Consider the following 23,013-nt stretch of genomic DNA (forward strand, 5'->3'; position numbering starts at 1 on the left):
TATCTATTCTGTTGATTAAAATAGAAGTGCCATGAATTTACTTGAAGCTAAAATCAGGACAGAGATATTTCTATGATATAAATTTGAGTGTTTTACCTAAAGTTCCAAAGAAGACACACTTGATTTTAATTTGATCCTCCTAATCAGCTAAAATGTGCCATTTAGCTATTGGATAAGCTGCTGTGATGTCATGGACTCTTCATAAACCTTTGAATTGTTCAAGAAGTTGTCAGCAACAAAGTTCTGTCAGTTGAGCTTAAAATAAGGAAAATGAAAGCCTACATTGGGGGGAAGGAAGACCACATCCATTACATGGAGGCAGGATCTTTTGGCAACTCATGGGTGCTAGGAGTGGAAGGTGAAAGGTGGGAAGGAAACAAAATGAGAAGAGAACCAATGATATAAGAAGGCAAAAAGTCAGAGAGCCCGGAAGGTAGGATAGACTAGATGGAGGATGCAGAGGGTTGAGGGAAGGAGAAACTTGTGTGAAATACAGACTTGCGAAGTCGTACAATACTTAAAAAGAAAGCTGTGTATTTTAGCACAAATGACAAAGAAAAGCAGATCTGCGAGGAAGGCTGTATGGAGAAAAGAGTGAAAACAAGATTAGAGGAAAAGTAGCTGAAGGACAAGGGACACACCAGTTAGTAGATCCAGAAGTAGATCTGGTAGGGAGGTGAAAGGCAGGGCCAGTGTTGGGAAAAACCAAGGGGGAAGCTTACCCAGGGTCTTAGAGGCTGGTGGGTTCTAAGAGTCCAGGAGCAAAACAGGAGAGGCAGATATACACTTGATGAAAAAAACTCAACTGCATAACCCAAGAACATTGGAAAAGTAATGCTAAAATCTTGCTGTATATATTTTTCTAAGTTGTGGTTTTATTGCCATCCTTCATTAGCTTTGTCTAATTTGTCTCCCAAACCTGACTGCTTTGATTTCTGTTTTTTAATTTATTTGTAAAATGTTGGCCATTGTAATCCGTTGCCAACAGTCTGAGAATTGCTACATTAAAAATGAATGCAAATAATTGTTTTTCAAAATGGCTCCTTCATGATAAGATTAAGATTGGCTGTTATGAATAATATTTGATACTTGGTTATGCTTTGGTTAATCATTAGTATTTGAAAATAAAGGAAAGTTGTGATCTGTATGTAGGCAAATTTGTTGCTATTCATTACTTGAAAGATGGATTTGCTGTAAAAAGGTAAAGGTACCCCTGCCTGTACGGGCCAGTCGTGTCCGACTCTAGGGTTGTGCGCCCATCTCACTAAAGAGGCCGGGGGCCAGCGCTGTCCGGAGACACTTCCGGGTCACGTGGCCAGCGTGACGAAGCTGCTCTGGTGAGCCAGCACCAGCGCAGCACACGGAAACGCCGTTTACCTTCCCGCTATACAGCGGTACCTATTTATCTACTTGCACTTAGGGGTGCTTTCGAACTGCTAGGTGGGCAGGAGCTGGGACCGAAAGACGGGAGCTCACCCCGCCGCGGGGATTCGAACCGCCGACCATGCGATCGGCAAGTCCTAGGCACTGAGGTTTTACCCACAGCGCCACCCGCGTCCCCTGCTGTAGCTAGTCATAATTAAGCATTGATCTTGCATAACAACTCTTAAATTAAGAGATAAGAGACTTGGTCTGCTATTGCCACATCTTTGCTGGATTACTTTGGTCAAGCAAAGTGACCTCTTGGTTTTCATTTTTCCTTCTCAATCTTAATTTGGTTGAGCGACGAGAAAGAACAGAAATCTATCTATCTGTACTACTATCTGGCTTCCATAATTTTACCATATTTTTTCATTTAGAAATGATCCAGTCCTCATCCAAATATGCATTAACAAGTTTTGAAATGTATTTGTATAAAAAATATACCACGTAATATATAAAAAAATCTCTGAGTGGTTTACATAAAAACAATTTATTATTTTTTAGATGAATCCAGAGGAGTAATAAAAGTATTACTGAATGTTTATCATAATAGGGCAAGATACAGCATTAAAAGTCTTGCAGGCTGCAGTGGGAATGTTAAACACTCTGCCATGATTAAATTTCTCCCACTTAAAGCAGTAAGATTTAACTGTGCTTAACGTTGCTTGGATTGTGCTCCATTTTTAGCCACAAATGATAAAATATTATATTCAGTTTTCAATCCAATAAATGGAACTACAGCGATTATATATTACCTAATCTGAAAGAGCATAATATTAATGTAAAACTCAGGCTTTACTGGTACAGCCTTTTGTGAGTAGCTCACAAAATGGGATGAGAATTATATCAGCAATGAAAAATCAATTGCATGATTCAGAAAATGAAACTTTATATCCAGCTAGTTAATAATGCACGTTCAGAATTTAAGTACTCATGGTCATTGTGAGCCATATGTCCTAAAGATTTTGTCAAGTACTGCCAGTGTGCAAGCAGCTACTGAAATGGTCTCAGACTAAATCTAAGCCCAGCTCCTTTCTATTTAGTCTGAGTACATGTTGGTGGATCTGGACACTTGTCATGCATGTTATACCGACTTGCTGATTAGATTACATGGGTCTACCCGTGAAGATGTTTCAGAAACTTTAGCTGGCATGAGGCACTAGGCAATTTGCTTTCTTAGCCCAATTTAAGGTGATGCTTTTGCCCTATAAAGCCCTAAAACACAGTATTCTGATTATCCCAGGAAGTGTCTTATTCCATGTGTTGTCCCTTGAGAATTGAAACCTGCAGATGGAGCCATCCAGGTTCTGTCCATTCTGGATGGTAGGTTGTATTTCACAAGAAACAGGTTTGTTTTCTTTTTTCTGTAGTGACCCTGGACCTGAATTCCAAGAGGTCTTTCTCTTTGTTTGTTAAAGGCTAGGTGGACTTTTAAAAAATTTTATTTCATCAAACCTTTGGGGTTTTAAGGGTACAGCTTGTGCTGTTGTTTTTCCTGGTGTATTAAATATATTTTTGTATATTTGTTGCTGATTTGTGTTTGTGACTTGGCTTAGATGTAGCAGGAAACCCACATTTTGGTTTCAACTTCCAGGCATATAATAGGCAAACCATGGTTTAGTGGTGCTTGCCTGTTTAATTTTCTATCTGGTCAGAACTTGGGGGGTGTCCATTGGGAAAGACAGCAACACAGGTTGGTTGTTGCAGCACCACGGATAGCTCCTAGTGAGCAACTCCTCCATCCAACAAGGGTTGGAAGCAGCAGCCCACTCCATCTTAGCTAAGGGCTTATCAACACTTAAAATTTTGCCCCACGCTTTCCAGGCACAGGCCCACGCTTTAAAGCTTTGTGTCTAAGTACTCTTTTTTTCACCCCAGAGCTTTCCTTGAAAAAATCTGCTTGGACACGGAGTGTGTGGATAAAAGGTCATTGTCTTCTTGTGGAAAACAAGAGTCTCTTAAAGGGCCAACTCTAGCATGAAGACAGACACTTCTCCTGCTTTCCATGGCCTCCCACTTGGCATGTTTCTTAATATAAGAATGTTTTTGAACCACCAAAAATATATTGCACCATTGGTCTTGTGTGATACTGTGGGGGGCACTTGGTTCCTCAGACCAGATGCTTTGGGGAGCTCTTTCAATGGGCACATGTTTATCAGGTTTAATGATCTGATCACCAACATCTGGCTTAGGAACTTTGTCTGGCTCCTTAGCTGGTAGCACTAGCCCCTGACTTGGTGTTTTGGTCATTGCTGGACAGTCCCCCTGAGGCAGAGCAGTGACTCTAACTGTGCTTTGTTGGTTGTCTGTGAATTCAGTTATAACAGCAGACCCCAGTTAGCCTTGAACTTGTAAATCATCGCTCCCCATCTAGATTTACCTGCGTGGAGGAGGTTAGAAACATTTTCTTCCATTTTCAGCTAACCATGGTTTATCTTTATGGAACCAGGAACTACTGCTTATCCAGACAAGCATGTTTAGTTGCCTCCTAGCCATGCAATACTTTCTGTGCCATTCAGCCAACCCACAGGTTTAGGGCAAGGACGGGAATTTCTCCCTAGCATAGCATTGTACAACATGGAAAAACTTTTTTAAAAACTTACTTGCAAGAGAATAATTTGTTAGCAGGCAGTTGCATCTGCTGAAGCACAGAAATATGTCTAGGATTCTTTATGTCTTTTATTATCAGATGAAGACCTAATGAGACACACATACCTCCCCAAACCTGCCTAACACTACCAGTTGTTTTAAATAACATGCCAGTTTCTTACTTGAGATCAGACAAGCAGGCACTCCTGACAGGGTGTTTTAATTGGTGCACCAAGACTGTGGAATAAATTCCTATGGAAATCTGTCGGGCTATCTCTCTTTTCATTTTTATTTTTTTATTTTTTTTGCTATCTATGGAATACTTGTTTCTTTCAATGTGCCTTTGATTTGTGAGTTTTCTGCCATTTTGCTGTGCTTGTTTTTTAATCTGCTGCTGCTTTACCTACCATGTTTTTAATGATGGTTGTTTATTTCTGGAATGAACTGCAGAATGCACATTTCTTAATTTTTATAATAAAGTCCAAGTGTAACATTTAACTTAATTCAGTTCACAGAGCACAAATATTCTGTCCCCTTGATCTGCATCCCATTGCCTCTTGTAATTGCACTGTTTAAAGGGCTCATTTCACTTAAATGTGTGCAAGCCAGTTGTATTACATATGCCAACTAAATGTGCAGACAAAGTGTTTAATGGCAATATTCTATTATGGAAGCCGGTGGAGAGATACTCCTAATACTAATTATGTTCTCTTTGGTGGTTGTTTTTTTGTCCCTTAGATCTCATTAGCTTTACAAAGATAATGATTCCAAAGACTACCAGATAATTGCCACTGGCTAAGCAAGAAGGCTCACGTGGGCATTACTACAGTTCTGGAAGGGTGCAAGAACCATCCTGCAGGCTGCTCCATCTGTCAAAATATCTGGACACCCTGTTCCAATAACAACTAAGGACAGATTTGCACATAGGGAACAAGGGCAACAGCCACAGCACCTGAAACACCACAGAAAGAAACTGGGGAAGAAGGAAAGCGGTGTCACCATGGAGAAGGACAGCATGACCCTAGCTGATCAACAATATGAATGTGTAGCTGAGATTGGTGAAGGAGCCTATGGGAAGGTGTTCAAGGCCCGGGACCTGAAGAATGGTGGACGTTTTGTAGCACTGAAGAGGGTGCGGGTGCAGACAAGCGAAGAGGGGATGCCACTTTCCACCATACGTGAGGTGGCTGTATTGAAGCATCTGGAAACATTTGAGCATCCCAACGTGGTCAGGTGAGGAAGGTGCGGGGGGCGGTGGCAAGGCATATGGCCAACTGTATCCCAGTTACACAGTTTGGGTGTTCTGAGCATCATGTTTGGGGTATGTGGCTCGATTGAGCACTAGAATAGTTGTCTGAAATGAATTTGAAGTTTGCTCAAGTGTATGTTTTGCCAACCTGCCTAACCCACCTTTTCTTGAGCTTTGCCTCCCACGCATTCAAACATCCATCTCCAGAGGCATAGGTGTGTGACTTAAGTATTTGAGTGGATGGGCATGGAGCCACATGTAAGCTGTGGTCTTTTTCAGCACAAAAAAGGAAGAATAGAAAGAGAGAAGCTCTTTTGTCCTGGGTATTAGTTGTGCCTAGTAAAAGCTGGTGCTATTTTAGCGCTACTAAACACTGCCTATGTGGCAATAAGAATCTTTTATACTAGGCAGGACAATTCTGCAGTTTTAGAAAGCTCAGAATTTGTTCTTGGTTAAGTAGCTTTCTAATGCTTAAAATGTTAAAAGTAATATGTAAAATTCAAAATGAACATGTAAATAAAAATATTAAAGGTTGAAATCTTGCTCAGCTGCAACCTTAACTCAGGCCACCAAAATCTCTGCCTGATTTAAAAAAAAAAAAACATTTCCAAAAGATGCTCAGACTTGCCCTTCATGTCTCAGTGTGCCCAAGGATCGGTCTAAAGCATACCTTAAAATCATGGTCGGTCATGGGATAGGTGGTGGTCTGGCAAGTATGTTGGACACAAGCCATCTAGTGAAACAGAACCTCAATTGATTGACAGATGGTATAGAACCCAGCTGTATGTGGCCTGGAAGTACATTACTTTTTAATTTTTAAAAATAAATTCATACTCCTTCCTTCTTCCCAAAGGAGCCATTACTTGTTAGTCCACAGTGGTAGTCCCATTTCTGTCAGCAATTCTTGTCCTTCATCACTCTGAAGTTGGTTGATTGTGGGAGAAGTCAGAAAATAGAACTGACTTATTTTTATTATTGCTGCTCTGATACATGACAACTTTAGTTTAGTTTTGTTCAAAACAGTGCAAGGCTGCCTGTCAGCAACCAGACAGACTTGTGTGTTCAAATCTACATTATTTTCATTGTGTTCTTGCTGGTAATTGTGATAGCTGGGGAAGAGGACTCGTTGACCACTTTCATGGGTGTAGTCTCAGTACTTTTAATCATACATTTCTTCAGATGAGTAACATGTTAGATATGTGATAATGTGAGGTTCAAGTCTGAATGGTGATTAATCATAGAAAATCGTGCCCGTACATACCAAGAATCATGATAGAATTTGGAAAGAATCAGGCTTGGGAGTTTTTGTGACATCTTCTCAGCAGTTCTCAAGTATATAATTAATCCATAATAAATCTTCACATTGAGTGTGTTATTTTGGAATCCATTAAGATAAACAGTAACATTTGTGTTTACAAAGTACTTTTATATGTGCAAAGTCAAGTAGGTTTGAAAACCCTTATTTTATGCCTTTTTTAGATGCAGTGAAAGATCTGTCTTGTCATTAGGAAGACTGGGTAAACTGTAGCTTAAGATGGTGGATGGGATTATTTTGTGCAAAAGATAATTCCATCCCACCCAGTACTGCTGCTGATCAAACTCCATTGATTTCAGTAGAGTACAATCTAGTTAAAACCTGTTAATTATTACTCTCTGAGTACAGTTTTCAACTAACTGTTCATCTACCTTATACTCATATATATCAAGCTTTTGTAGGAAGTTAAAAGTCTTGCTGAAATCCAAATACGATTAGCATCTTTTTCTACTAAACCACTTCTTTATTTAAATAAAGAAACTGTGTTGGTCTCATATGACTTCCTCCTAACAAACTCTGTTGGTTATTTGTAATACCATTCATTCTTGAACTACCCAGAAACTGTAAAATTGACATATTTAAAGGCCTTGTACAGTGACTGCATACAATTTATTTATAGTAATACCTTTGAATCACCAAAAATATTATGGTGGCATACAAAAAATAATTGAAACGTCTTAAAAAATAAAATCATAAAATACAAAATAAATGGCCAACGCTCAATCAAATTAATATTGTAATAGTTTAGAAGGCTGAATGTTTATTTCTTCTAAAACAAAGTTTAGAAGGCCCATCATCTTAAAACTAATTGATTATGAGGCCTGTTTGTGAGAAGGTATCTCAGGGTTGTATCATTAATCTTCAATAACAATAAAATAAAGAAGAGAAAACATATTGCAACAACTTGTGTCATTCTCTATTACCCTCTTTCTTCCATATCTTTAGATCAGGGTTTCCCAAACTTGGGTCTCCAGCTGTTATTTTGTACTACAGGTCCCATCATTCCTGGCCACTGGCCCTGCTAGCTAGGCATGATGGGAGTTGTAGTAAAAAAAAAACTGCTGGAGACCCAATTTTGGGCAACCCTGTTTGGATCATATAGCATAGTATCCAACTAAGTTTTGGGTGTTCTCTTATTTTAGATAACTTTATAATCCTCCTATTTTGTTATATATCTTTTAGATTTTAGCCATTAACTTAAATACCAGATTGCCCTTTCAAATAATCAAATGAGACCTGAGTCTCCATGTCCTTGCCATAATCCTCAATCTGATGGCCCTGCTGGGGTGAAAGTACTGCATCCCCAGGTCCCTGTGCACATCATGGAGCTTTGGACTACAGATGTTAACTACATCAGCAAGATCACTTCACCAAGATAAAGCACAGAACGAACTCCCTCCCACGTTTTAATTCCTGGAAGAACCTCAGGTAGCAGGACTAATAAAGCTCTCTGCGCAGGATCTTGAAGAAATGCTCTTTCATATAGCTTTCCTAAATGCCAAACACTATCGTCTAGGTACGTGCAGAACATAAGCAGCCTTACGTAATCAATCTGACCCTAGAAACATTCGCAACAGAATCTGCAGTTTAGAGCACTATGAGCTCCCTTGGAAAGAATTGTCCGGGTGTAAATGTTCTGTGTTTCACCTTTCCCCTACATAGAAAACCAATCAGTCTTTTGTCTAAATGTCTGTTTGGCATACCATGGACATAAGCACATCTTACTGTGTTTTGTTTTTTAAGAATCTTGACATTTCAAATGTATTTAGTAAGATAAACTTAGTGTATCCAGCCCAGAGTTCAAATGAGAAGATGAAATGCTTAATTAGCCTTTATTGTGCACAGTAGATAAATCTGGCACAAATATGTCCACTAGTTATGTAAGTTACTGCTGCTCTGCTTGCGGAAAACATGAAGTATACGTAGACAAAGGAGAGACTTTGCCAGGAATAAATGACATATTGGATTCAGGAAATTCCTGTGTGTAAAATTAGGAGTATTTCCTGCTGTAATGCATCTGTAAGAATTCTTCTGATTATACTTGTTGCATTAAGCTCCATTAGCTTGCACATACTAGAATCTGAATTTATAGAATATGACTCAGAACTGGGATATTTTAAGCTAAATTGCTACATTTTCAATGGATAATTTATTTGTTTGGACCATAGGTCATAACAAAAATCGTAATTTGCATTTCAATTAAACGTAGTCACTGAAAGTTTAAAGCGTTCAGTGTCTTCAAGTTCTATAGGCAGATAATACCTATGTTTGTAGTTTCCCCTCCACTTGATTCTTGGAACTTTGTTTTCTCCTAGAAATATCGTGTTAAATGTTTTGAGGAGTTATTCTCTAAGCTTTGGGTACACAAAAAAGCCATACTAGAATGCAGTAATCTGAGCTCTGTGCTTGTTGCTTAGGAAGCAGCCCAAAATGCTGGTATATGTAGCTATTTCTAGTAAAATTAGTTATGTGTGATAGAAGCAGTGATTTCTAAGCTCACAAAAACACTTGGTGCACTATTTCTTTTTTGGGAAAACAACCTATCTTTTTCTTTTTCTTTGTTTGTTAACTCCCAAAGCACCAATTTTGGAAAATTAGCTTCAGCTCCAAAATCATGAATCAGACTACATGAGATATTGTATTACTAACGATGTCTCCTAAAACATGGGAGTATAACCTCTAGGGAGGCCAAAAAGTATTGCTCCTATTCTTTGTGCAACTTTCCCAAAAAAATGTTATAGGAGCTGAAATAAATGGTTTTACAGAGCTCTTGTGAACCATATTGTTTCCTGTCAGGTGTGCCAGCAACATGGTTGGACCTCTCCCATCCAATGATGGCCTCTCACTATCATCACCAACCACTTTCCACGTGGTGTGATGACCATACAGAAGCTTTCACAACCTGAAGCTGAAGGGAGTTGCAGTCTAAACCATCTGGAGGGTGCCAGGTTGACAAAGCTGCCTTGCGGTATGGCTTTGTCTGAATGATGACACAACTTCTCTCACTGTTCCTGTCAAGCCACACCAGACTTCTGAAATAGGTGGGCAGGTCTTGGCATACATACTGGTTAAAGTTTTGCTGGTGCCTGATAGGTTAATGTGCCAAACCCCTCAGGACTCAATAGGTACCATTCGTTTCTGTTTTAAATACATTAAATGATAACACACACCAAAAAAATTGCCCAAAAAAGGGACTGTTCAGGAGGCGCACTCAAAAGTGATGACCCTTGTGATGTAGATTGGCAGGGATTCTTGAAGGCTCTCATTTGATCCTTAGAGGATGTTCTGTGAAGAATCAGGCGCCAAACAATAAACAAAAAGAAAATTACATAAAGCATAATTGGAAGAGCACAGAAGACATGAAGATATGAAGATAAGTGTTTTCTCTGCCTCCCAAATATGTGTGTTTGTGTGTATTATTTATATATTTATGGAGAGCTAGAGAGAGATTTTCCTAAGTGCTCAAAGCACTTCACATATAATTATCGCAACAACTCTGTATGGTCACCATAATTATTCCCTTACTGTAGACCGTCTGAGGCTAAGTCTAAGAGACAGCAGCTGAGCTGACATTTGCACTAGGGACTTCAAAGCTCATCATTTATATTCCTAACCAATATTTGACATCCCTTTTTAGATGATAGTTAGCACCCTTGCTGTATGGGGAAGAAGCTGACAGTATTTCTTCTTTCTGCCTGGAGCCTTGATCAGAATACCTTGCATATATAGCATATATAGCTGCTGTGGAAGTCTAGTTAGTTGAACAGTGTAAACAAACAAACAAACAAACAAACAAACAGAATAACATTATTGACCTCTTAAAATTTAGCCATGATGGCTCCTTCTGGGATTGCCTTTTGTCTTTTAACATTAGGACAAAGACATTTGTTGTGAGCATCTTAAGTGGCATGGCTGTTTTTTGTCTGTCCCTTTAATTATCTTCTAACTAATGTCTGCATTTTGTGGTGTTCTCTTTTTTGAAGTTAATTGTTACTGTGGTAGGTTTTCCTACCCCTGCCTGCACAGCTGTTGAACTTTGAATTCCTTATGGTTGCCGTTTTAGCACACGTGGACTGATTTTTATGCCAATTCAGTGTTGTTCATAAGGCCCCATAGCAAGGTTTCACTGTCATCTTGGATCCAAAGCAGTTCTTTCATGTGATCTTGTGCCTTTTGAAGACAACTGCTTTCATACAGTCAACGTTTCTTCCACATGTTAAATGGACAGCAGTGAGCATGGGCATTTATATTATAATGATAATTCTATTGGGTTGTATCTAATGTAGCAGTAGGTAAACTGTTCCATTAGGGCAAGGATTTATGCTTGCGCAAAGAAACTTTCTCCCTTACCTCAAGGATAGTTGTTGTGTCCTGCACACATGCAATAGCAGATGCCTGAATACATAGCTAGTTAACCCTATACTCCCTAAATAAGTTGCAACAAAGCAATGAGCCTCTTGGGCTTTCCGATTGGAAAGCCCACGGTTCAAATCCACACAATGGGGTGAGCTCCCGTTGCTCTGTCCCAGCTTCTGCCAACTTAGCAGTTTGAAAGCATGCCAGTGCAAGTAGATAAATAGGTACCGCTGTGGCAGGAAGGTAAACGGCATTTCTGTGCTCTCAGGCTTCCGTCACTGTGTCCCGTTGGCACCAGAAGCGGTTTAGTCATGCTGGCCACAAGACCCGGAAAGCTGTCTGTGGACAAACACCAGCTCCCTTGGCCTGAAAGCGAGATGAGCGCTATACCCCATAGTTGCTTTTGACTGGACTTAACCGTCCAGGAGTCCTTTACCTTTACCTTTTGCCTGTTTTACATTCCCATAATATATACAGGCAGTCCAGGACAGTAAATTCCTTGACATAGCCCAAGAAAGAGTAGCAAATCAGAGCCTTTTATATTTTTCGGTTTAAGGGTATTTAGGATGGTCATTTACAGTAAAAGAAATTTGACACTGCTGTGTGCAGGAACATCTGTCTGTATCACTATAGGACTGTAGTTCCTCCCAAATGGCTAGCAAGCTTTCTTAGAATTAAGAAGGATCATTACTCTTGATGCATTTTTTAGAACTCCATTTGTCAGCAAAACATATGTGTGCTTTACTTTGTGTTCTCTACGTAAACTCTACACATTTTGATGCAATGATGAACAAGTGGTTTTAAAATATTATACATATGGGCTTAGAAAGGCACAAGAGTCATATGTAATTAATATATAGTGTTTTCCTGAACCGAAAGAAGACATTCCTTTGCTTAGATAAATTATTCAATAAATATGTTCCATATTATAATAGCAATAATGTTGTAATGAAATAAGCATTGGTAACATTTTGAAGTGCTATACATTTGAGCCGAAAAGCACTTGCTATTTATAGGAAAAAATGTTTTGTCAGTTTCCATGGAGAATGGTGTAGTGTGGTTTTAAGTTTTCCTCTGAGAAAAAGGTTTTAAAAGGAAATATTCATATGGCCAAAACTCAAAATGCTTCTCAATTAACTGCCATAGTTCCTGACTTACAATAAGTTTTTCATAAAAGTGGTAGACTGATATATTAGCTGCATACAAATAAATATAAATAACTACATTGATATTAAGATCATTTCTGCTATACAGCGTTTACAAGTGAATTGGTGCCAATGTCTTCATTGGTCCAGTTTGCATGTCAGGGTAAACCATAGTTAATTGTTATTTGCTGTTAACACACCTTTCAAGGCTGTTTTGTCTCCTCTTTGCTAGTGTGCAGAGGAAACAAAATACAATCCCTTGCTTAGCATTACAACTGAACCAGAGATTGTGGTTTGTTTTTCTCCAACAAACCATGATTAAGGCAAGAGCAAACCTTGGCTACAGATCCTGGTTCTTTGGGAGTAAAAGCAACCAGAAGCCTGATTCAGACATAATGCTAAGTCAAGGGTCATGGTTTATTTTCCCTGAGCATGAGCATAGTATAATAGAATTGTAGAGTTGGAAGGCATCCAAAGGTCATCTCGTCCAACTTCCCGAAATGCAAGAATTTCAGCTAGACCATATATGAAAGATGGCCACCCAGCCTCTGTTTATAAACCTCAAAGCAAAGAGAGTCCACCACCTCTCATGGGAGTCTGTTCCATGGTTGAACAGTAGGATGGAAACAAGTGACCAAGAGCTAGGGATTCACAGTAAGCTATTAACTATGGTTTACCATTATATGAGAACAAGGCCAGTGAGACTTTTACATATATTAGTGTACTTGGCAACACACACATATTTTCCTGATTTTAGAAGAGATAAATATATATTTCCCAAATTATCATACACCATCTTATGTTGGACTGTCAGATCTGTGCCAAGTAACAGAAGAGCACATTTTTATCATGCCACAGAAAGTATAATTTCTGACAATTTCCAGGGACAGGATTTATCATGAGCCCTCTGCATGATAGTAAATGAACACGACCAGCTTGGTATGGGCAGGGAGTTGGATTTTAGGGGATCAGCCCTAAACTGGAAGGGACCTAATCTCAGTGACAGAGCAGAAGCTTTGCACACAGAAGTTACCAGGATCAATACCTGGCTTATTCAGATGCAGTAATCAGGTAGCAGGTGATGGGGAAGAGACATCTGAGACCTCTGGGACCCCAAAGGGCTACTCCAAGTGGATTATTTTTCTTACAGTGAAGTGGTATATAAATTTTAATAAATAAATGTTCACTTGTCATTGTCAGTGAAGTTACCACAGCAGAAGTCATTTCTAATAAAAGTTAAAGGGCACACATAGACCTTTAATTCTTGTAAACTCTTTTGTTGATCCTGGAGTTTCCACTGAAAAACTGAGTCAACTAATTTGGGAAGGAACCTAACCAACTGTGCATGTAGGTTATGATCAGAAAGTCACACAGTTTTAAATAGTCATTTTTAGCTTTATAATACAATTCTATAATTCCTAGAGAAGGTGGGGCTGCTGAAAAGAGAACAATAGGAAAAGAAAACAGATTTTGGTGTGCCCATGTTGTTGTAGGCATTCCCCATGTTTGTTTATGTAAGATATAAAATGAGTCATTATCATTTTATTTTATTTGAATCTTGTTAATCTAACCTCAGCAGAATGAAAAGACTTCCTTTAAAATGGGATATATACATATATATATATATGTATATATAAGTGGTATATATATAAATATATAAATATATATATTTCTTGCCATGAAGTATTGGGTAGTTTGAACATATGTAGATGAAACTCTACAGATGAAACTTGGGTAATGACTCAAAGTATCTGTTGCTGTTTAATATTTCTGAGGAATTCCCCTCTCAGAATTATCATGATATATACTGGCTGTGTCAGCTTTAATGTATCCCAGACTAGCACATTTCTTCTCCAAGTGTTGTGTGAATGCATTTCCCTGTGCATGGGTTTTGTTTCTCTCAATCTTTCAAGCTAGACTTATAGTGTTAATGGGAGTTGTGGAAAGAGGGGGGAGGATTTTGCATCTTTATTCCCCCCCCCCTCCACATTTGATCTGGTAGTTTGCATACAGCTGCTGAGTAGACAGTTACCTTTGAAAGGAACATTTGGCTGGTTTAATTTGATTAGAGCAAGCCACCTCAATCATTTCTTAACTAATAGTGCTTTCATTTTTGCCTGGCAGTAGGAGTTGGGAAAGTACTTACTGGTAATAAGATATTGGGGGAAATTACAGAAAGTGGCACAAATGAACTAAATGATAGAACAGTTTAAGTGGAGTTTTTATTTTATTTTAAGTCTACACTAAACCCTGCTTTTTTAAAAAAAACTTTCAGAAAGCAGATTAAGTTAACAAATGTACTTTCTCTAGGGCAGGAGGGGAACCCCAGCAAATTAAGATCAGCTTGAAAGTTTCAACAAGAGCAGAGATATTTTGTAATGCTTCACTTCAAAATTTGAAATAAAAATTGTGGGAAGATAAACACACACACACACACACACAGAGAGAGAGAGAGAGAGAGAGAGAGAGAGAGAGAGAATAAATTCACACTCTTTCCTACCTTTTTGTTGGATAGCCCAGTTGTCAAAGCACTGCATCAGAAATCTCACTTCAAAATTTACTTTTAAAAAGCAGAATTAAAAGGCAGTTTATTTTATTTTATCCCCATACATATGATTAACTATCAGAGTTATCAGAAAGAAGTTGCCTGATTTTATTTCCAAATGAAATGAACTTGGTGAACTGGAGGAGGAAGAGTTTGAGATTAAAGAAATTAATTATGGGAAATTAGGAAGAGCTATTTAAAAAAAAAAGTCAACAAAAGATGCAGAGGGTGGACATACTGCACATTTGTGATTAAAATGGTTTGTAATGTAGAAGTGATTTTAATACGTTTCAGAAAATTATCGCAGTTGCAAAAAAAGTAATTCTGTATTTGACGGCAAGGTTACAAAGTTGGGAGGGCAGCATTATTTCTGCTGTAGCCTTGTTAGAGACTTTATTGGATTTTTGGTCCGCCCAGGGCAGTGTAAATATGCAATATAAAATCAGTTAAAACAATTTACAATTGGGATAACAGGGTGTTTCCTAAAAATCTGCCAAGTGTTAAAGGACAGGGTAAAGAGTTGCTTCTTCAGGATATTCAGAACGACAAATTCATCATTGGAAGTTTCCTTATTTGACTCTATTTTACAAATTAAGTATTATCCTTTTTGTAGTTCAGTGCTTCCATAAGAAAAACAAATTATTTTATCAGTTAACAATGCAAAATAAATTTTATTCTTTTCACATTCTTCCAAGCAATGCCAGTGATTCTGTGCAAAAGTTGTATTTTGATTACAGTACATAATCAAAAGCTGCCATAGAATTTAATTTTTCTTGTGCATTAATAATGCTTCTGCAATTAGATATTCCCTCATTAGAAACCATGGTTTTGCTCCTACCCTTTGAGGCAACATTTCATCACTTCACTAAGCCATTGCTTTTTGAAACAAGCTGCAAATTAAGCGCTCACTTAAGATACAGTAAAACTTGCTTGCCACTGTCAGTCTTAAATAGGATGTAATGTTTATTGATAGCAATTGAAAAATGCCTTCCAAGTATGGAGGCTTTGCCTAGCTGCCTTATAGATGGTTGTGCCAGCCATAACTCATCTGTGAATATCAAAAGCCCTTCAGTGCATACCTTGCCCCATTTTCTTCATTCTTCCAACTCTACCCCCTCAGTTACCTAAAAGTCTGCTGCCTCACAGTTCAGTGAGACATGTCTACTCAGAAGTACGTCCCAGTTATTTCAGTGGGACTTACTTCCAGTTCCTGGTAAGTATGTATAGGACCGTAGTCTTAAATGACCCCGCCCACTGTTCTTTGCAGGGGCTTATGCCTGGTTCCCAGAATTTCCCTGTAGTAGCAACTCTTTGTCCTCAAAACTCATCTTTCATAAAGAAGTCATAACTCCAGGAATCGCAGGCCGGGCAGGAAGGTTTCTCATTCTTCCCTTGAGACTCTCCCCAGTGAACTCAGCTGAACTTAACTTTTGAGTTGAAAAATACAGAATTGCGCTGTGAATTCATCTTATCTGAAACTCAATATTTAAATATGTATGTACTGTATATTTTCTCTCAAAATGAGTATTTAAAAGTGTATTTTTATTAGTTTATAACTGCTGATAACATTTGGAGATGTATGAAATCTTTAGGATAGCTAATTTCTGATCCATGCATTAACTGGGAAGCGGGGTCGAGTCATTTCATATAAGAACTTGCAAAGAATGAATTCCTCAGACATCCCTCGATTCACAGTTTGTGCCAGGTCAATCAATTGAAGAAGACATCTGAGCAGAAAAGTAGATGCGTGCTGTAATTATTATTGTTCATTGAATAGGTCCAGCTGCCTTCTAGGATAAAGTGTTGGCTATAGTGACATCTCACTAGGCATGCTTCTCCTTAAACTATTAAAAAGAAAGAAAGAAATATACCTCCAGACAAAAATGATTAAGAAGGGTTGGCATGTCTGGGAAAGAGTGATGTACTGAAAAAGCAAGAAGGGAGGGATGGAAAGAACACATTATTGGGCGCTGTTTCCTTGATGCCTAACAATGAGACCTTTTACAGGGCTGGTGACATGGTGTGTTAATGAGGCACTGGCCTGTATAACTCTTGGGCACAAGCTGTGGAAGTGAAAATTAGTTTGGTGGTTTCAGCCTAGTCCCTACCAGACATTTGTCTCCATCCCCAAACCACGGTAGAATTTGGCAGTCAGGACAATGACACCTCAAAAAAAGTCTAGGGCTAGAGGAATCAGTACTGTGGAGATGCCCAAAGGCAAAACTGTGTACTGAAAGATTGCCCAGGCTGACCTTACTGGGTTGGCCTTCATCCTGAGCCGTTTACTTCATTTTCAAAAGAACTCGCTTGTGTGCAAGCTGACATAGGAATAAAACAAAGAGTATAATCTGTCCAGACCTCATCCTATGAACCCTCTGCTGCCCAATAAGATGCAATATAACAATTTCCTTGCTGGTGCAGTGCCATCACCTCTATATTACCTTGTTCACGCCTCCATGCATACCTATTGCGTTCTCATCATTTGATTACTCAGCAGTTGATGACTAGCAGCTGAATGTGTGAACGTGACACCACTGGGATATGTTGACACTGGATGTTCTGAAACTCTTGTGTGGTAAATAGACGATGATGGTTTGTTCATGGGTGCAAGTCATTTCTTGGTTCTGCAGGTAGGGTGATGAACATACATGGGAGAATTGGCTCAGAGCTGTTCTGCACATTACCAAGTTTCTGATACTGTTCTGTGTCAAGTGAGGTACTGCATGTTTAAATGGTCCACTAAATCAACATCTTGCTGGCCATGCAAAAATAGCTCTACCCCAGACTTCTGATTTGCTTATATTCCATATGCAGGAAGATTGGGGTTTTGTTTGTTTGTTTGTTTGTTTACATAGGGGGTATTCAGACAAGCAGTCCCTCATCTACAGTCTGAAGTAGTGCAGTCTCAAAACCACTGTATGATGTGACTTACCCAGGATGTACAGGTCAGTTTCCCCAGAATATTGTTTTAGCTCAGTGGCATGCAAATAGTTTTGTCTCAAAAACAGCCACCATTACCAAATGAAGTTTAAAAACAAGAGAGAGGAGGCCAGAAGCATCTGGTCAGGTGGGATGAAGCTGGTATGCTAGTTTCCTGGCAGGTAGATTGCTACTGCTTAATGGGAGGAAGAGGGGCAAGAAAGGTCAGCCTAGCGCAGACACACTGGCAGGAGTGCCAGACTGACTCTGCCAATGCATTTGCACTGCACCAACAGGCCCCCTACCTCTATCCCTCCCCGTAAGCAACAGCTGCCCACCTGCTAGTTGCCACAACTCTTCCTTACCTGCCTGATGAATTGTTTCTGGAACAGACTGGGTGCATTTTTGCACAGAGCCTTTCTTTCCCTCCAGAGATCTTTAGACTCCTAAAAACTTGAGGCCACAGGTGATGCCTTATTGATAATGCTGATAATTCCTTGCCACTGCCAAGGAAATGGCAAACGGGCAGGTAGAAAGGGAGAGAGGAAGAGGGACTGCAGCTGGGAACCCGACATTTATCCTTGATGTTTCTCTTGCCTTTCTTAATTTTAATCGTTGTAAAGAATGGAAACATACAATAGGTTGTATTTACTGCATTCAGTAGGCAAATCTTGTATTAATTTGGATGCATTTCTCTTTATTATACCTGCACATAATGTAGCCTTTTGAAGCAAGTTTTTCACATGTTCTGGCTTGTTACAAAGTTATAATAAGCAGAAAATGGGTGGGTAGGAGGGGGAACCCAGAAGTACCTCTGAGTAACTCATTATTGTTAACATAGTAGGCAACTGTTATGGAAACACATCTGTATGATTTTCACAGTGGATATAAAAAGGATACAGTTTGTAATAAAGAATTCTTACCCAAGCAAGAGGGTGTTTCTCATGGTGTTGTCTGCTTCTTCCAGAAATATTTGGCAGAGACATTTCTAGAAGTTGTTTTGTAGTATTAAGGCCTAACACATGTTCTACTTAAAGGTGCTTAGTTTAGATAGCATTTGTGGCTGCAGTTGTAGATATTTATGCTCAATTAGGGGCAAACTTGTTCAGTTTACTGTCTTCAAAATATTTCAAGATCTTCAGAATGTTCTTCTCACTATTGTTAATTCAGAGGTGCTGACACTGGGTATACCTACTACAGTTTTAAACAAGTTTTAAACCTGGTATCTCCCGGAGAATCCTAGCAAGTGTACTTTGGACAGAGTGCTGTGCTAAATGATCCCTAGAACTATAGTTCCCTTGGGAGAGGGCATTCATGTTAATACAGCTAAATCCATAATATAGTCTTAGGATTGTGTACACATAGCTTCTTTGCACACAAATTGTATACAATGATTGCACACACAGGTTGGCACTCCCATGGATAACCATATTGTGTGAACTGGTTAACCATGGATATTGGCATGTAACAACTCCCACTAATGCAGCTGCTAGAAGTGCTTCTATGTCTATGGGAACAGTTGCTGGCTATATTTGTGATTGGCTAACCTACACCATATATTTGTCCTAGGGAATTAATGCCTGGGAGACAGACTGATGTGTTCCTAAAATGTGTTTTGTGAAGGAGCGAAACTTCAGGGTTTGTGTACATGTTGCCCTGTTGCTGTATGTAGAACCAACAACTCCATTTGTAATTAGGTAGCTACGCACTTATTTCTATGGAGAGGCTTGAAGTAATTGAGAACTCTATTTTGCTGTGGACAGATGCTGATGGCTAGTACTCTGGAGTAAATGAGAACAAAAGCCTAATGTGTGTATAATTCCAAAATGACAAGACCAAGCTTTAATTGTTTTACCTTCCAATCTACATCCTGGTTGGGATTAAGTACTTTGATTTAAATGAACTTGTTGAATTCTATGAGACTAACAACCTGGTGCACATTGTTCTCCATTGACCCACATTGTATTGCTGAGAAAGTGGGCATAGTGGTCAAGCTTAAACTGTATTAAAACAAATTATATAATTTTATCTTGGTTGTGGAACACTAGGTAGCCCTACTGAGAGTCTTTGAGCTCCACATAAGCCCTTTGTCAAGAAAAAGATATTCAGAAGATCTGCAGGTGTGCATTCCTTTGTCTTGAACAGAGGGAGTTAGGATTTTGAATCTGTTACAATATTGTACACTGAATGCATGCGCTTGGGAAGTGGAGTCACACCTGCTACCCCTCCCCTCTCCTCCCCATTCAGCATCACTATTAAAAGAGCCTATTCATGTACAAACAAACTACCTGCATATGCTCTGTATAAATGCAATTAGAAACCATGCTTTAGATATGCATATCTAAAGTCTTCTAGATGTTGTTCTGAATGTATGTAGAGAACACATGTAGGTACATATACAGAGGCATTATGATGTGAATACCAGTTGGTGGGAATCACAGGTCGGCAGAGTGCTCTTGCACTCATGTCCAGCTTGCAGACTTCCCGCAGGCATCTGGTCAGCCACTGTGAGAGCAGGATGCTGGACTAGGTGGGCTGTTGACCTGATCCAGCAGGCTTACTTTACATTCTTTGGTTTTTAAAACACCAATGGAAATGATCCTGCTCTCCCCCCCCCCTCCGATTCAATGTACAGTTGTACCTTGGAAGTCGAACGGAATCCGTTCCGGGAGTCCGTTTGACTTCCAAAATGTTCGAAAATCAAATTGCGGCTTCTGATTGGCTGCAGGAAGCTCCTGTAGCCAATCAGAATCCGCAGAAGCGCTGTCGGATGTTTGGGTTCCAAAAGAACGTTCGCAAACCGGAACAATCACTTCCGTGTTTGCGACGTTTGGGAGCCAAAACGTCTGAGTTCCAGGGAGTTCAGGATCCAAGGTACGACTGTACACAATTATAACAGTCCTCTTGTGCTCAGAACCTGACAGTTTGAATTGACAAACTTGTTCCAACAGATTCACATGTGGGTAGCTTTAAATGGTATTCCTAAGGCATGGCATTGAATTATTTGGATCTCAAAATATCAAGGCAGATACCCACATTTTGTTTAAAAAATATATTATACAGTTCAGTAAAAAAATAATAAAAAATAAAATAAAGCAAATAGCTGTAATGGGAAGTTTTTACTGTTTGATGTTTTACTGTGGTTTTATACTTTGTTGGAAGCTGCCCAGAGTAGCTGGGGCAACCCAGTCAGATAGGCTGCATACAAATTATTATTATTATTATTAATCCCTGGATACCACTTGCTTGATATAATTAAATATTGATATGTATAATATTTGTGCTTTCAAAGTGTCTCATAGAATTTATGAAGAATTTGTGGTTGCCAACATTCTGCAACCTGGTAGCATGGCCTGTCTGGTGGTAACTTTCTCCAGGGCAGTTTTGGAATCCCAGTCATGAATTCCCTCCCCGCTGAATTGTGGCTGCTGCCACCTGCCCCCAATCACATTCTTTCCATAGGCAGTGAAAAACATATTTATTTCTCTGAGACTTTGCGGAAAGTGGCCCATTATTTATTTCTGATGAATTGGATTAAAAATGTAACAAAACAAATAAATTAAAAGTCCCTCCTCACACTTTCCAGAAAGTAAAATAGATATATGGATTTCAAATAAGCTTTGGAACAACTCTTGAGTTCTACCCCATATTTGTTTGCTATGTGCATACAAATATACCAGGGAATTATCTCATGCAGATCTCATTGAAGTCCTGTTCCTTAGCAGTGCTCTCTGCACCAGAGAGGACCCTGGTGGATTGTGCCCTTGGATTTTTAGCCTGTCCTATGGACTCAGATTCTGCAGTGAGTACTCAAAATACGCAGTTTGACAGGGAGGTTGATCAGTCACTAAAAGAACCCAGCCACAGAAACTTGGCCAGAACAAATCATCCTCCACTTGCTTGCCATGGACATGGGTAGAATAATAATATCAAGCCAAGTAACTTGACCAAGATGTTAAAACATATTGTAGTTTAATGTTACTTGTTAATTAAACTTATACCACTTTTCCAGTTGTGTATTTCCCAAGATAATTCTTCATGACAACATTATATGATGAAACAGAATGCACAACAAAAATAAATGAATGAAAACAGTAACAATGCCGCCAACCCCCAAATCACTAGCACTATACAGCCAGGAGCCAGAGGTGTAAAACCCTTTACAGCCAAGGGACCTGGCAGCCGTAAGCATTTGATTGACCTCTAGAAGAAATGTGCAGAATATTGATGGTGTTCACATTCTACACAGAGGAATCTTTTTAAAAATACTGCATTAGGTGAAAGAGTAGCTTTGCCAATGTATTAAATACTTGGCAAAAAAAGGTGTTTAAAAATTAAGTAAATGTTGTTTAACAGAAACATACAGTTGGAAATATTTTCCAATGTTTATGTTCAGATCTCATACCTGCCTGGCTCCTCTATGTTTGTTTACTGTGATACATGATTTATATAAATATATTGCAAATTATTAACTCCTGACAAATTTCAGGGAATTTAAATAGTGACTTCAGCCCATAGTGGTCCTGCTATGCAAAGGCACTCCGTCCATGTTCCTTACCTAACTGAATCTAAGAAGATCTCTGCAGGATCAGACAAAAGGCATGAGCACAGTAGCAGCCTCTTGCTCATGATCCCCAGCAAATAGTGTTCAGAGACATACTGCCTCTGATACCAGACATGACACATAGCCATCAGGACTCGAAAGTCATTCTTTCCTCCATGAATTTGCCTATTCTTATTTTGATCCTTGAAAACGGGCGGTTTTACCTATGTAGGAAAACGCCACCACAAGTACACAACTGGAACCTGTCCTTGTGTCTGAGGAAGGTTTTTGTTGCATGAAAGACTGATAAAGAAATAACTTAAAATTGGCATATTTATACTACGGGCAAGGAACACAAGATTTTAAACTGTTCTAGGCCACTTAGAATTTGTATAGATGTACAGATAGGGCGAGACAGAATGGGTCGGTACCTTTATTTCTCAGTGTGTGGGATTTTCTCTTTGCATGATGAGCCTACCACTTCTCAGTTTCAAAGAGATGCCTAATGTATTAGAATTTTTAAAAAATGGATTTGGTAAAGACTGCGTAATTCATTTTTGTGACTGTAGTGGTAGACACATATGTACTTTTACTACACTAGTTTCCAAGGCCAGATAATACATAAGCCATGGCAGAGAAGATGCAAAGGACCTTTCACATGGTGATGGTCACTGAGTCATGTAAACAGTTTCATGCTGGAAGGGAGAGTTCATGCATGGATTGTTTCTGCTCCACCACAGTTCCATGAGTCCCCTCCTCCCAAACTACAGTGAATTCACAAGTAGCCATTTTGCGTGAGCAGCTACATTCACAGGTAATCTAGCTACTGCTACATCTAGACAGACATCTAGACAGACACGGACAAACCCAGTGTAATTGCAAGCCATTATTCTATACCAGTTCTTTTTCTGTACTTTTAAAATATACTTA

General features: G+C 39.1%; 1 protein-coding gene across 5 annotated transcripts in view; it reads left to right on the forward strand.

Annotated features, from left to right (window-relative positions):
• Nucleotides 1-23,013, forward strand: part of CDK6 (cyclin dependent kinase 6) — a 102,473-nt gene that overhangs the window by 5,968 nt on the left and 73,492 nt on the right. For 3 of the 5 annotated variants that reach the window (XM_083578861.1, XM_083578863.1, XM_083578862.1), the window contains exon 2: nucleotides 4,750-5,244. In XM_083578861.1, the coding sequence (XP_083434987.1) occupies nucleotides 5,012-5,244 (233 nt within the window). In that variant the 5' untranslated portion in view covers nucleotides 4,750-5,011. Of the gene's footprint in view, nucleotides 1-2,750; nucleotides 2,771-4,749; nucleotides 5,245-20,205; nucleotides 20,415-23,013 lie in introns of those variants that run through there. The other 2 variants (XM_083578864.1, XM_083578865.1) reach the window with 2 other exon arrangements.

The sequence above is a fragment of the Podarcis filfolensis genome (assembly GCF_964270895.1).
Source record: "Podarcis filfolensis genome assembly, chromosome: 12".
Lineage (NCBI taxonomy): Eukaryota > Metazoa > Chordata > Lepidosauria > Squamata > Lacertidae > Podarcis > Podarcis filfolensis.